The 14052-nt window shown below is 50.8% G+C and overlaps 1 protein-coding gene across 1 annotated transcript; it reads left to right on the top strand.

Moving 5' to 3' along the window:
- The first annotated feature begins 5689 nt into the window (after positions 1–5689).
- On the top strand, positions 5690–12747 carry Prkag3 (protein kinase AMP-activated non-catalytic subunit gamma 3). The gene is made up of 13 exons (XM_041650603.1): positions 5690–5722; positions 6042–6081; positions 6539–6691; positions 7000–7382; positions 8498–8579; positions 8710–8768; positions 8850–8895; positions 9073–9127; positions 9562–9688; positions 9833–9998; positions 11973–12010; positions 12170–12316; positions 12631–12747. The coding sequence occupies exons 1-13, from the start codon at positions 5690–5692 to the stop codon at positions 12745–12747; spliced, it is 1446 nt and encodes a 481-aa protein (XP_041506537.1).
- The last annotated feature ends 1305 nt before the right edge of the window (positions 12748–14052 follow it).

The raw sequence follows: 14052 nt of genomic DNA, 5'->3' as shown, positions 1-14052 counted from the left end.
TGGACCACTTAGGCCCAGGCTACCCCATTTACAACTCATCAATGGTAGATTTTACCTAGGGTACTCCCCTCAACCTCCTCAAGGTGCTTTCATCCCTTTGACATAAAAAAAGTAACACTTTAAACAGGATCTCCGACCTCATGTGCCAGACAAATCTGCTCTGCAGTGACGGCGGCCAAATTCACCCAAGGGTCAAGGTACACAGCCCTTATTATATGTCCAGTGTGCAAGACAGCCAAGAAGTAGGGTTACACGAAACATAACTCCACAGCCAGAGATGAAAACCAATCACCAAGTCTATAGCTGAGGGCAGCGCCTTCTGCTGATTCACCTTGCCCAAGGGGATGGGTGGGGCGGGGCTGGCAGCAAGAGCAGGTGTGGGAGCAGTGGTCACGAAGCAGGTGCAGAGAAGGGGGCAGGGCCCAGGCAGGGTCGAGGCAGGGCAGGGAAGGGTAGAACCCTGTTAAATGGAAAACCACAGGCTTTTCAGAGCTCTGTCCCCGCTAGAGGTCAGCTCAACTTTGATGGCTGTGGAGGTGGGAATCCGAGCTATCCCACATGGTCTGCCTTCTTGGAACTGGAAGTCTGGGGATGTGGGGAGCAGATGGCGTGGTGCTGGGCAATAGTAGCCACTTACTGAGCACCCAGTAGCTGCCAGGCCTGAACTTTGCACAAGTCTTCTCGCATGTCAGTGATGGCTGCCGGAATCCAGAAATGGGAAATGTTAGTCTTGTCTCCATCACTTGATATTTTTATCAAGTTACTTAACCTGTTTTTGCCTCTGTTTCCTTATTTACAAAACAGAAGTAATAAAATGGTTCACCTCACGGGGCCGCAAGGGACCACATGTTCAGCTGCCTGTGAGGCATTTTGCAGTGTCTGGGAGATACTGAGCATTGCATAGTATTCTATCAGCACACGGGAACTGCTAAGCCTAGCCCACTTCAACGGTGTACACATGCTAGCCAGAGAAAGGCTTGGCAGTTTGAACAAAGGTTCGACTTCTCGGTGGTTCCAACAAGGCAATTTGTTTCCAACATATCTGTCCAGAACTAAGAAAGCCTGATACCGATGGGGCTGGGGATGCTAGGATCTGACTGCGTCCCCAGAGTTCATATGTTGGAAAGGTCTCACCTATATGACTATACTGAGATGGGGTCTTTGAGGGGTAATGAGGGCAGAGTCTTCCCTTGGGAATGGATCAATGCTGCATTCATGAGTGTAGGCTTGTTATCTTGAGAGTAGGTTTTCCATTTGAGCGAGTTCAGCTTTCTCTTACACTAAAGCATTGTTCCCTTGCCTTTCTGCCTTCTATCATGAAGTCCCTGATGGCTGAAAGTTCTTGATCTTGGATTCCTTCTACCTCCAGATCCATGATAAATAAATTTCATTGTAAATTACCCAGTCTGGAATGTTCCGTAAGGGCAACACAAATTAGATGGAGACAGGTAAGTAGCTCTAGATGAGGGTAGAGGAGGTTCTGCCGTTTTCAACCTACGTCTTCCACCGTGGTGATCTAATGGTTAAGCCGGTGCTAACTATCATATAATAAACCCCATTAGGAGCCTATGGGGTGTTTCTGCTTTCCAAGGGCACTCTTATAAACTTGCACGTGATAATGTTGCTGAAATCTCATTGGCCAGATTTAGTCACATGGGCACAAAATCTGCAAAGGAAGCTGGGAAATGTAATTGTGGGGTCTTACTGACAGAGAAAAAAAGAGAGAAAAATCCATGGGTTTGCCTACCCCACCGGAAGAAAACATTCATATCGTCTGAGAGCAGTGAGTCCGTTCCAACTGGACACCAGTTCTCTGAGGCATGAGTATCCCATTACCAGGTGACCCTGTTCTTATATCCCATAGCTTAACCTGTCCTTCATAATGTCCATTAATGACAGTGGAAGAGAAACAGGATAATTAATGCATCCCAGAATAGGAAAGGATGACCAATATACAGAGGCCACCTAAGTCCCGGCAACACGCCTGACTGCTGACTGCTGTCTCTTCTCTGGACCTCAGCTTCCCATACGGGGCAGCTTTGCCCATGAGAAGCTAGCCCTTACCCAGTATCCACTGCAGCTGTGTGTGGGTGGCATACCTTGTCTTCCAGCTATTGGAGACATGCAGGGTAGGTGATAACTGGAGAGAAGGGTCAAGAGAGGCCTTGATGGTCATGTCTGTGGATTCTTTGCCAAACTGACACCCTCAAAACTTATGTGGCTCCAAATTTGAGAAACCACAGCCACTGGTACCGTGTAAGCATTGTTCACATGCCAGGATTCTCTAGACTTGGAGTTCTTGCCTGCTCTCTCTCAAACTGGTATGGCTCTCTGAGAAAACTTGTTCGGCTCTAAAAGGAATTCACCTTTCCTTGGCACATTTATTTGTGGGTTTTTTTTTTTCATTTCAAGACAGGATTTCTCTGTGCAGCTCACTGTTCTGGAACTCGCTTTGTAGACCTGGCTGACCTTGAACTCAGAGATCCTCCTGCCTCTGCCTCTGCAGGGATTGAAGGCGTGCACCACCACTACCCGGCTGGTTTTTTTGTTTGTGTGTGTGTGTGTGTGTGTGTGTGTGTGTGTGTGTGTGTGTTTGACAGGGTCTCATATATTCCAGGCTGTCTTGAACTCCCTATGTAGCTAAGGATGCCCTTACATTTCTGACCCCCTGCCTCCACTTCCCGAGTCCTGAGATTACCAGTATGCACCATGATGCTGATTTTATGAGGAGCTGGGGATCAAACCATGGCTTCAGGCAGGCTGGGCAAGCACTCTGAGGTACATTCCCAGTTATCTTCTCTTCTATTCATTCCCATATCTCTTCTCATTCCTCTTCATTTTCTTTCCTTTTCCTTTCTTTGTATGCTGTAAGCCTGGAATTCGGGTTCTCACATTTGAGATCAATGCTGTCTGTCACTGAACTTCATTTCTAGTTCAGAAATCTCCTACTCTGTGTGTGCCCTCTGACCAACCCCACTGCCTTGGAACCATTTGGGCAAGGACTGGAGACCCCGCCCCACCGTTGTTGCCTCTTCCAGTGGCCTCTACTGATAACCTGAGTGTTTCTCTCGTAGGGCTTTGATAGTAACAGCAGTAGTTGACACTGTTTGTGTTCACACTGGTTGCCTGAGACATCCACTCTGTGGATCATCCCCAATGGCACGTGATACAGTGGAGCTGGGAAAGCCACCTCCAGCTCCCCCAGCACAACCTCATGTCCCCTGCACAGATTCAGAGCAGGTTCAAATCACACCACCGCTTTCTCCTATGAGGCTCCAGTCTCCGTGTTCCACACAGGACCCCCTCCTCTGGAAAGTCTTCCCTAACTGCGTGATGCGCAGGGATCTGGAGCATCGTGCACCGTGGCAGGTTGTCCTTTGCCTCCTCCTTGGTGCGGAGCTGCCATTCCTTGTACAAATATCTTTCAGCTCATTTGATTGCTGACCCCTGGGTGGCCAAAATATGTTGGCTGGATGTGATGAAAAGTCCCTCTGGGGATCAGCCAGACCCAATTAAGGTCTATGCTGGCTGTCTGCTTGCCAAATGGCCTTGGAGAGCATTGCCTGTTTCCTCAGAGTTCGTTTCTGTGCCTGGATGATGGAACGAAAACATCCCGTAACAGAGACCGCCAGATGGGCCTACTGTCTAGTTTTCTTGACTTTTTGAGGTAGAATTGAATTTTAACTGGAATGGCTGTCCATAATAATGACTGAGATCCTAAGCTCCCTGCCCATTGAAGCCAAACATGACCTCGTGGCTAAATTTGATCATTTAGCCATAAGTGAAAGTGAGGGAGTAACTTCCACTTTAGGGCTTAGAAGATGCGTGAATTCTTTTCTTTTCCCCTTTTCCCTTCTTCTGGCTGGAATGCTAGAGCAAGGGTAAGGTAGAAGCTGGGACGGCCATCTTGTATTCAAGATGGAAGATGCTCTAAATGAGTTCAAAACCACCCTATCAGATCTAGACTGCCTAGAGACTATTATTGTTTGAAGTACTCTCTCTCTTTCTCTCTCACTCTTGTGTGTGTGTGTGTGTGTGTGTGTGTGTGTGTGTGAGAGAGAGAGAGAGAGAGAGAGAGAGAGAGAGATGTGTAGTGTAGTGTACGCATGCATTTTCAGAAGCCAGAGGAAGATGTTAGGTGTTCTGTTTTATCAGTCACTGCCTTAATCCTTCCCAGGACAGGGTCTCTCACTAAACCTGAAACTAGTCTGGAGACTAGAAAGCCCCAGTGATCCTTCTATTTCCACATCTTCACAGAAAGTGACCACATCTAACTTTCTATGTGGGCTCAGGGGATTTGAACTAAGGTCCTCACGCTTGCAAGGCAAAGTTCTTACTCATTGAACCACCTCTCAATCTCCTGAGGCATTCATTGTTTGTTTGTTTGCTTGCTTGCTTGCTTGTTTGTTTTGGAGACAGGGTCTCACTAGGATCTCACAGAGATCCACCTGCCTCTGCCTTCTCTGCTCTTCTGAGGCATTCTTAAATCGGGTCTTTGTTATGACAACCAACTATCTATCTGAATTTTGTGTTTGGAAGTGGTGCTCCTTAAAAACTTGCAAATGCCAGTTTAGAGACTGACTAGCAGCTAGCAAGGGAAATATCACAGCCTGGCAAGCTGTGGACCATTGTCACATTTCCACAACATGTGGCAGGGAGTGTCTGTCGTCTGCAATGCCTAGGCACGTGCTGACGGCCCCCTGTGCTTTGAGCTGGCCCCATTTGCTGTGCCTCAGAAGTTCCACTATCTAGCAACAGACCCAGGCTCCAGAAACCCTCCTGCACCATCAAAGACTCCTCTCTGCACAGTTCTGCCCCCCCTCCCCTCAGAGGCAGCTGCAGGTGCTTTGAAGGAGGAAAGGAAACACGTTCAATAAATCCAGCAGGAAATCCAATAGTCTATTCCTGAGTGTCCATTCTAGGACCGTGGGGTCCGGATGGAAGAGACTGGAATGACAAGAGGAGGGGAGGGACAGGGAAAGGGAAGCTAGAGCAGCTGGGTCAGCGGTCCCCATTTGGAACTCTGACTCAGGCCCTAGGAATGCTCAGGAAGGGGGTGAGCTGCCACCGCCACCGGAGACAGGCTGGGTTCCCCTCTGGCGCAGGGAAATGCCAGCCAGTACTCATGGTGGGTTAGGGGCTGGGCTCCCGCATACTCTCTTATCTCCCAACCACTGGTCGACTCAGGTTTTGTTCCCTCTACACACAGATATGAGCCCTTGCTCCCAATCCCATTTCGCACCTTTGAGATGACCAGAAGAGTGCCGACCTGCCTGACCCGCCCTCTCCATCACTTTCATCTTTCACCCTGAACTGGCCGGCGGGACTCCAAGGGGGGGATATCTAGATATCCCCTGGCTGCTCTATCAGGACCACCCACAGCCCCCTCACCTACTTCCAGCCTCGAGGGTATCCTTCCTAACTCATCCCACCCTCGGCTAAGGAAGTTTGCACGGAGGAGAAAGTGAAGACGGTCAACCTTCCTCCATTGAACTCTCAGATAAGAGTTCCACCTCCGCAGCGCCCCCAAGCCGCGGTGAGGAAAACAACTGCGGTTGAGCGCTCCCTCCCAAGACCTGACAATCAGAGAGAACCCGATCCCTGAGGGCACGCTGCCAGGTGCCAGCCCAGAATAGTGCCACCCCGCCGCCGCCTGTCGCGCACTCGCTAGCGGACTAGAGCTGGCCGCATGGAGCCTGAGCTGAAACACACACTGCCTGGGGTACCGGGGTCCCAGGGGGCCGGCGCTGGAATGTAGAAAGACAAGCATGTGGCCGTGTCTGCGTGTGTTTGACCCGCGCGCGTGTGTTTGACCCGTGCACTGTACTCTGTGGGTGTGAGCGGGCCGGATCCGTGCATGTATGTATTTTGCGTGTACGTGCCTGTGTGGGATTCTATGGCTGTCAGGAGAGTGCTAGCGTGTATGTTGTACATATCTGTATACACGTCGTGTGAGGGAGGGAGTGCTTCTTAAAGGGGACAAGCCAGGGACTTTAGAATAGGAAGCTTTTTCCCAACAACGCAGACACTTTATTCCATAGACCCTGACCTGGAGCCACAGAGGAGGTCCAGAGAGTCAAGGTGGGTGGAGCATTGCTGCTTGTGGGACCAGCCTCTTCTCAATGGCTACCTTGTCTCCCACATTTCTGAACCCCAATCCCTAACTCCTAGCTTGGTTTTTGTCAAGAAAGGACCCTGCCCTTCTCCTGCCTTCTCCCTCCTTCCTTTCCCCAGCGTGTGTCCCCCCCCCCACCATCCCTTTCCTCTTTGATGAAGATCTGAACCCCAGTGCTAACCTTACCATTTCCCAGCTGTGTGATTTTTGGCAAATTGCTTAACCTCTCTGAGTTTCTGGTCCCTTGTTGCTAAATAGGAATTCCAATTTACAGTATCTGCCTCGGAAGATTTCTATGAATAGAAAAGGAAAAATATGTCCGGGGAGGGGTATTTGAAAGCTCCCAATCCCCTCACTAATGACATTGTGTTTGTTTTGTTGTAGCTCACCCTTCTAGTCAAACAGGTCCTTTCATCCTCCCAGAGATGAGTTTCTTAGAACAAAGAGAAAACTCTTGGTTATCACCAGCTGTGGCCACTAGCCCAGAAAGAACCCGCGCACCACGGGGTGTCAAGGCTTCCAGATGGACCAGGCAGGAGGCTGTGGAGGAAGCAGAGCCACCAGGTTTGGGAGAAGGTGAGGCCAAGGTCAGTTACGGTGACAGGGACATCAGGGATTCCAGAGTGGGGCCTGACCTAAGATCTCTCCAGCACATGGAGCTAGACAGATCTCATCTTGTGCCCTTGGTCTCCCTATACAAGAGGCAATAACTGCAGCCAAGGCAAGGCCCCAATGCAGCCGCCTTGAAAGATGGGAGAGAGCTGTCTGCTAGGACACTGAGACTCCACAACCTCCGGGTGCCTCAGTTCTGCCGATCACTGAAAGTACAGGGAGCGTGCTTTGGAAGATGCAGTTGCTATCGGCCCTGCCTTCTTCCCCAACAGGTGCCCAGTCGGGACCAGCTGCTGAGTCCACCAGGCAGGAAGCCACATTCCCCAAGGCCACACCCTTGGCTCAAGCTGTTCCCTTGGCCGAAGTGGAGACCTCCCCAGCAGGGTGGGACCTCCTCTTGCCTGACAACGGTGCAGCCTCAGCAGTGGATTCCAACACGAGTGACCCAGAGGCCTGGGACTGTGAGCTCGAAGGTCTGGGGGAGCGCAAGTCACCGTCCTGCCTGTCCCCACAGGCCCCCCTTCTCAGCTTGAGCTGGGATGACGAGCTACAGAAGCCTGGGGCCCAAGTCTACATGCACTTCATGCAGGAACACACCTGCTATGATGCCATGGCCACCAGCTCCAAACTGGTCATCTTTGACACCACGCTGGAGGTAAGACCCTGACTTGGCCCTAGTTAAACTTGAGGCCCAGCCTGGGGCCTCTGTGGCTGCCATTCATAACCTCCTGGATGGATCAAGTCATAGTCCCTTCAAGTCCCTTTCCAGGGCTCCTTAGAGTCTTAGAAAGGGTAGGGAGAGAGCATGTTCTGCGAGGACTCCCCTAACTGCCACTATACTCTGTCATCTTGAGTCTGCCAAACCTGGGGTTGGTTGCTTTACCTCCATTTTCTCTAAAACTGGGGACCAGAGGCTGGCTCCTCCCTGTTTCAAAGGAGTCTTAGGACAACCCGGGACAAAGAAAGAACACTTTGTTAACTGTGAAGTGCGTGTAAGACACCACAGTGTCACTCGGGACCAAGCAGAGGGTACTCTGGAGACAGGAAACAACAACTAGTGTTCTGGTAGCTGTTCTGCCACTGGCTAACCTGACTCCATTGTGATCGCCATTACTGCAAATGATGCGTACATGCTCAAGGTGGGGTATATGTGTCATCCGCAGAGCCCAGTCTGGTTCCGTGAAGCACCGGATGTGTACTAGAGAGTTAGATGCAGTGGTCCGCATTTGTAAGCCGAGCACTGATGGGACTGAGGCAGGAGGGTCTCAGGTTCCTGGCCAGCCTGGAAACCAAACATCAGCATAACAGAAACAGAGAACAAAAGGACAAGAGAGAAGAAGGGAAAGAGTTAAGGAAACGGAAGAGACTGGGCGGAAGGAACAGGATGAGAACTAAGTATACTCAGCGCATAGAGGTAGTTTTGCTTAGAACAGGGTCAAAATAAACATCCAATTTAGTGAGGAAATTGTTGTAGCTCTGATTACGTTATGTGAATACCGAGTGCTTAGATGAGCAAAAACCGGTGCCATGTCTGTATGCACACGACTCCATGCGGAAACCCTGCTGTGTCTAGTGATGGTTCCTCGGTGCCTCTGGGCACAAGCAGCCTTATCTGTGTGGTGATCATGATGGCAGTGGTCTGGTCATGAGAAAGAGGCGGACTCATGTGGAGAATGAAGACCCCATGGGAGGTCCCAGGTAGAGACAGCAGGTGGGGAGGATGAGGGACTGCTTGTCCTTACCCTGTCTTTGTTTGTTCCTGCCCCCCAGATTAAGAAGGCTTTCTTTGCCATGGTGGCCAACGGCGTGAGGGCAGCCCCTCTGTGGGACAGCAAGAAGCAGAGCTTTGTAGGTGAGGAGAGGTGGTTGGGGAATGGCGGGCGGGATCCCCCCTGGTGGAAGAACACCAGCAGGGTGGTGTCCTCAAAGAGCCTTGCACCTAGGCCTGACCTTGCCCAACTTGTCACCTGTCAACCCTGCAGGCATGCTCACCATCACAGACTTTATCCTGGTGTTGCACCGCTACTACCGATCCCCCCTGGTGAGTTCTGGGGTGTCATCTTCAGGAGGCCTGATGCTCCGGGGCTCATGCATGACCCTAAAGTCCCACACATGCCTTTAGGTCCAGATATACGAGATTGAAGAACATAAGATTGAGACCTGGAGGGGTAAGTTGGAGAAGACTGTGGGGTTAAAGTTAGGGCCCAAGGCCTGGGACAGTGGTGGGATTTCCTACAGGGCACAGGTCACCCGGGAAAACCTCAATGCCTGCAGCAAGGGAAGCTGTTAGGAGACAGGGTGCAGTAACTGGGAACTCTTGTAGCCTAACTTGGGTTTTTCTTCAGAGATCTACCTACAAGGCTGCTTCAAGCCTCTTGTCTCCATCTCTCCCAACGACAGGTAAACATCTCGTTTGTTCACCTGAGCCCTACCCCTTCTCTGTCTGTCTCAAAGGTTCTTGTTGTGACATTTACTGCTTGCTTGAGTGTGTGTGTGTATGTGTGTATGTGTGTGTGTGTGTGTGTGTGTGTGTGTGTGTGTGTTATCATGCCTCACATGTGGAGGTGAGGGGACATTTTATAGGAGTTGGTTCTCTTCTTCCACAGTCTGGGATGCAGGGATTGAGCTCAGGTCATCAGGCCCAGCAACAAGGGCTTTATGGGTTGCCTCAGCCTCCTAAATCCTGCCGGTGTGCTAGCCCACTCAGTTCTGTATTCGTTCATACTTCTTCTGGGAAGCAGAGGGATGAGGGGACCCTGGTACCCTGTTTGGGAGCTTCAGATGGAGAGTCTTTCCCATGTTGCTCCTTGTCTCACTGCTTCTGTTCTTTAAAGTCTGTTTGAAGCTGTCTATACCCTCATCAAGAACCGAATCCACCGCCTGCCCGTCCTGGACCCAGTCTCGGGCGCTGTGCTGTACATCCTCACGCACAAGCGACTACTCAAATTCCTGCACATATTTGTGAGCCTGGGATGGTGGGAGCAAGCGGGGAGCCACGGGAGACACTGAAGGTCAAGTGCCCTAGCCCAGGCAAAGGGAGGGAGGAGCTGGAGCCCCTGGGGGCTGCTTGATCTGATGAATCACCACCGTGTCTCATCCCAACAGGGCGCCCTGTTGCCTCGGCCCTCCTTCCTCTGCCGCACTATCCAGGATCTGGGCATCGGCACATTCCGAGATTTGGCTGTAGTTCTGGAAACAGCTCCGGTCTTGACCGCACTGGACATCTTTGTGGACCGGCGTGTGTCTGCACTGCCTGTGGTCAATGAATCTGGTACTAAAACCAGGGCAAAGGCTCTAGCTAGGGTGGGCAAGGAAGGGCCTGACCAGGATGGAGCCAGAATCTGCAGGTCATCTGCTGTAGGGCCCAAGATGGAGTAGAAATAGAAGTCTCTGCTTGCTTTGAACTTTCCGAGCCTCAGTTTCCCCAACTGTGAAAGGGAATATTTTTCTGGGCAGGGATGTTGTTTTGAGAAAGGGTCTCACCCTGTAGCCCAGAAACTTCTATGTAGCCCACACTGGCTCCAAACTCATCGCAGTTCCTCTGCATCTGTCTCCTAATGCTGGAACTTGGGAATGCACCACTGTGCCCCGTGTGTGAGGGGACTCGGATCCTTTCTGCCTTCGAGGGAGGATTGGTAAGATTACCTGCAATAAGATGACTGTGGTTATAGAAACAGAAGATCCTTTTGGTGTTTGGTATTAGTTCACCCTAAAACTGACCATGAGATCTTGTGCCCCCAGCCAGACCCCAATGTCCTGTTCTAGAAAGGTCAGAGGAACAGCAAGAACATCTCTTTAGTTAGACTATGGCCACAGGTATTTCAAGAGTGTCTCTTTAGTTAGACTATGGTCACAGGTATGTCAAGAGTATCTCTTTAGTTAGACTGTAGCTACAGGTATTTCAAAGTTGGGGCCGGGGAAATGGTTCAGTGGATAAAGTGCCTCATGAATAAGCATAAAAACCAGAATTCAAGCTCCTTGGCACTCATAAAAGTGGGGGTGGTTGGAAGCCTGCCTGCAAACCCCGGTCACAGGAGGTGGCAGCAGGGGACTCCTGGGACAAAAAGCAGGCTAGCTAGCTAGCTGAGTTTTTGAGTATCAGGTTCAGTGAGAGATCTTGCCTGAATAAACAATGTGGAAGGCAATAGAGGACGATCCCTGGCCTCTGTACATGCACGGTCATACACAAATACACACCCACCTACACATGTGAGAATACCCACATATACACATGCCAACATGTGAGAACACACACATGAGAACACATACACATATCCACAATGTGAAAACACACATAGACACATGCCCACATGAACATACATACATACACACATGCCCACACATGTGAGAACACACACATGAGCGCACATATACACACATATGAGAACACTCACACACATGAGCACACATAACACACACATGCCCACACATATGAGAACACACACACATGATCACACACACATATCCCTACATGTGACAACACAGACACTACGCACACAAAAAGAGGTAATTCAAAGTTTATATTAACAGAATGAGTTGAATATTCTTGTTTCTTCATTTGTCTGTGGAGTTTGTTTAAATCTAATACTTTCCTCTCATTTTCATGACCCAAATCACTTGAAAGGTCTGAATTAGTTTTCCTATATGCCAAGGTTATAGAAATGGTTTCACAGGTAAAGACACTTGGAGCCAAGCCTGGCGACCTGAGTTCAATCCCCAAGGACCCACATTGCAGGAGAGAATGGACACCTGAAGATTGTCCTCTGACCTCTACATGTGTGTGGCACTCCAATGTGCACACAAACACACACACACATGTGCACGCACGCACACACACACATGTGCACACACACACACACACACACACAGATGTAGTTTAAAAGGTAAAAAAAAAAATTCCGTGTCCAGATTTGTCCACTTGCCTCCTGGAGGTGGCTCTGCCCCTGTACCTTTTCCCTGCGAACCAGAAATTGAACCTTAATGACCAATGCCGCTACACTATGAGGCTGGTGTACTTCACAGGCGATGCCTTGCTCTCCCTGCAGCTCACAGGAGCCTAAAGTCAGAAGTCTCGGTGATGCTAAGTCTATCTGTAGGTAGAGACAGTATGATGCCCCATGACTAAGCCAGCAGCCTGGGGGACTATCAAGGGACTAATTTCAAAAGTCATCCCCATGTCCCCTGAAGAGCACCCTGGTTCTGAGCTGTGCTTTTCCCTGTCTTTCTTCTCCATCCCCTGCTGCAGGTCAGGTCGTGGGCCTCTACTCCCGCTTTGATGTCATCGTAAGTGTCTGAGGGGACTGGGGGTGCTACAGGGAGGCTGTAGTGTGAGCATCAGTGGGAAGTATCTGTGGCTACCCTTCGCAAGTGTGTTGGAGTGCAATTTCCCTGGGCTGCAGCCTTGCTAATGAGATCATCTATTACCCTCTCCCCCTGCCCCAGCACCTGGCTGCCCAGCAAACCTACAATCATCTGGACATGAGTGTGGGTGAAGCTTTGAGGCAGAGGACGCTGTGTCTGGAGGGAGTTCTCTCCTGCCAGCCCCACGAGAGCCTGGGTGAAGTCATTGACAGGATTGCACGGGAACAGGTACCTTGCACCCCTCCTGGCATGCCCTCAGCACAGATGGCCTAGCTCTTCTTTGCATAGCTCTCGCCATCCCTGTATCCTGGGCACTTGGCCTGCCTTCCCTTTCATGACCAACTTCTGGCATCTGCATTGGTAGGTGTCTGGTCCTGTTCATAGGGCCCTTATGCCAAGATCCACAGCCAGCTGAGTGGTCAGAGCCATGGCCAGCTGTTCCCAGGAGATGTCCTTTGCTCCTTGAGCTGTGTTAAGCTTTCCCCTTATTAAGCTGCTGTAGCCAAAGGCTCTGCCCCTCCCTGAATACTGTGGACCCGCAGGTGCACAGGCTGGTGTTGGTGGATGAGACCCAGCATCTTCTGGGCGTGGTCTCCCTCTCTGACATACTTCAAGCGCTGGTGCTCAGCCCCGCTGGCATCGATGCCCTCAGTGCTTGAGAGTACCCAAGCCATCTTCCTCACCCGGAAGTCAATGAAAGGATCTAGGGGAACTTGGCCTTCATCTTCTCCCACCCGTTTGCTGGTTCTGCTCTGGTACAGGTAGGCTCTGCCATGAGCTTTAGAGCTAGTCCCTCAGTCTTTCAGAACTCCTAGATATCAAGTTAGGGTACTTTGAGGATGGCAGAAGTGCCAATCATAATAGAGCAGTCCCCACAGAAACTGTCAACGAAGGCTTTACAGACCACTACTTTTTCCCTTTTCCAGCTGAGGTCTTGGAGGTCCTGCTGGAAGGGTGAGATGGAGGTGGGGCATTCTGAGCTCTGGGAAGGCATAGCTGCCTGCTCCCTAGTCTGTTCCCAATGAGAATTTCTTGAGAATAAAGCAAGCTAACAAACTCTTGTCAAATGCATTTCTATCATCGGCATGGACTAACATGGGAGGAAGTTTCCAACTGTTGCTCATCTCGGTGGATTTGTCAAATCGCAGACTGTCCTGGCACCATGCTTGGTTGGGGGGCCACTGTCAAAGGATGGGGCAGAAATTCCACCCAGCTGGCAGTAGGGTGAGATCCTGTTGGGAGGGCACGTCCTCTTCCGATTTGGTCACCATCTCCTCTTTTTCTCACAGGCTCTCCAGCCTTCCCTAATTGTCCTTGCTATACCTATACTCTCAGAAGCCTTTGAGCATGCCCAGTACACCAGGATGATGAAATTAAGAACAGTCAAGTCAAGCCTGAAAGTTCTGAACCAGAGGCACTGCCATCAGCCTAGGACAATCTGTGCGCCCAGTCCCTTCTTACACCTTTCCTTCTACCTGGATCAGGGCTGAGCTCAATGTGGCAGTGAGCATGCAGCCTATGAATTTAGCTGGGAGTCCAGAGTGCTTGGTTCTGGATACACGTCCCAGCTCCTCTCCTAGGAGCCGTGGTTGATCTTTCCCCACAGAAGCCACCATTGTGCCACTACCATGCTCCTGGTGCTTCCTGGCAGGTGCACCATGCTCCTGGCACTTCCAAGCTGCTGGCAGCCAACGTTGAGTAGCCCTTGATTCTAAAACTGCCTGCTGGGGCTGTAGGCATTCGTCATGGTACCCAGCGGGTAGCTATTCCTACCTACAGCTGCTGCAGTAGTACTGTCACAGTGCCCTTTCTGGGTGCCCATAACGGGTCTACCATCGGGGTCTACAGAAGCATGTGGCATTGTCAGTGCCCCTGGCATGGTTGTACCGTGGGCTCCTCAGCTCTCCCCACTGAGCAATGTCTGCTCCCCTCAGTGTCCCCTATGCCCCGATAGATTCAGATCC

Source organism: Microtus oregoni, unplaced genomic scaffold, assembly GCF_018167655.1.
Source record: "Microtus oregoni isolate MIOR12 unplaced genomic scaffold, Mior012 000004F_ref0000308, whole genome shotgun sequence".
NCBI classification, from domain to species: Eukaryota; Metazoa; Chordata; class Mammalia; order Rodentia; family Cricetidae; genus Microtus; species Microtus oregoni.
The sequence above is the reverse complement of the archived record's forward strand: the minus strand, read 5'-3'. Positions and strand labels throughout refer to the sequence as shown.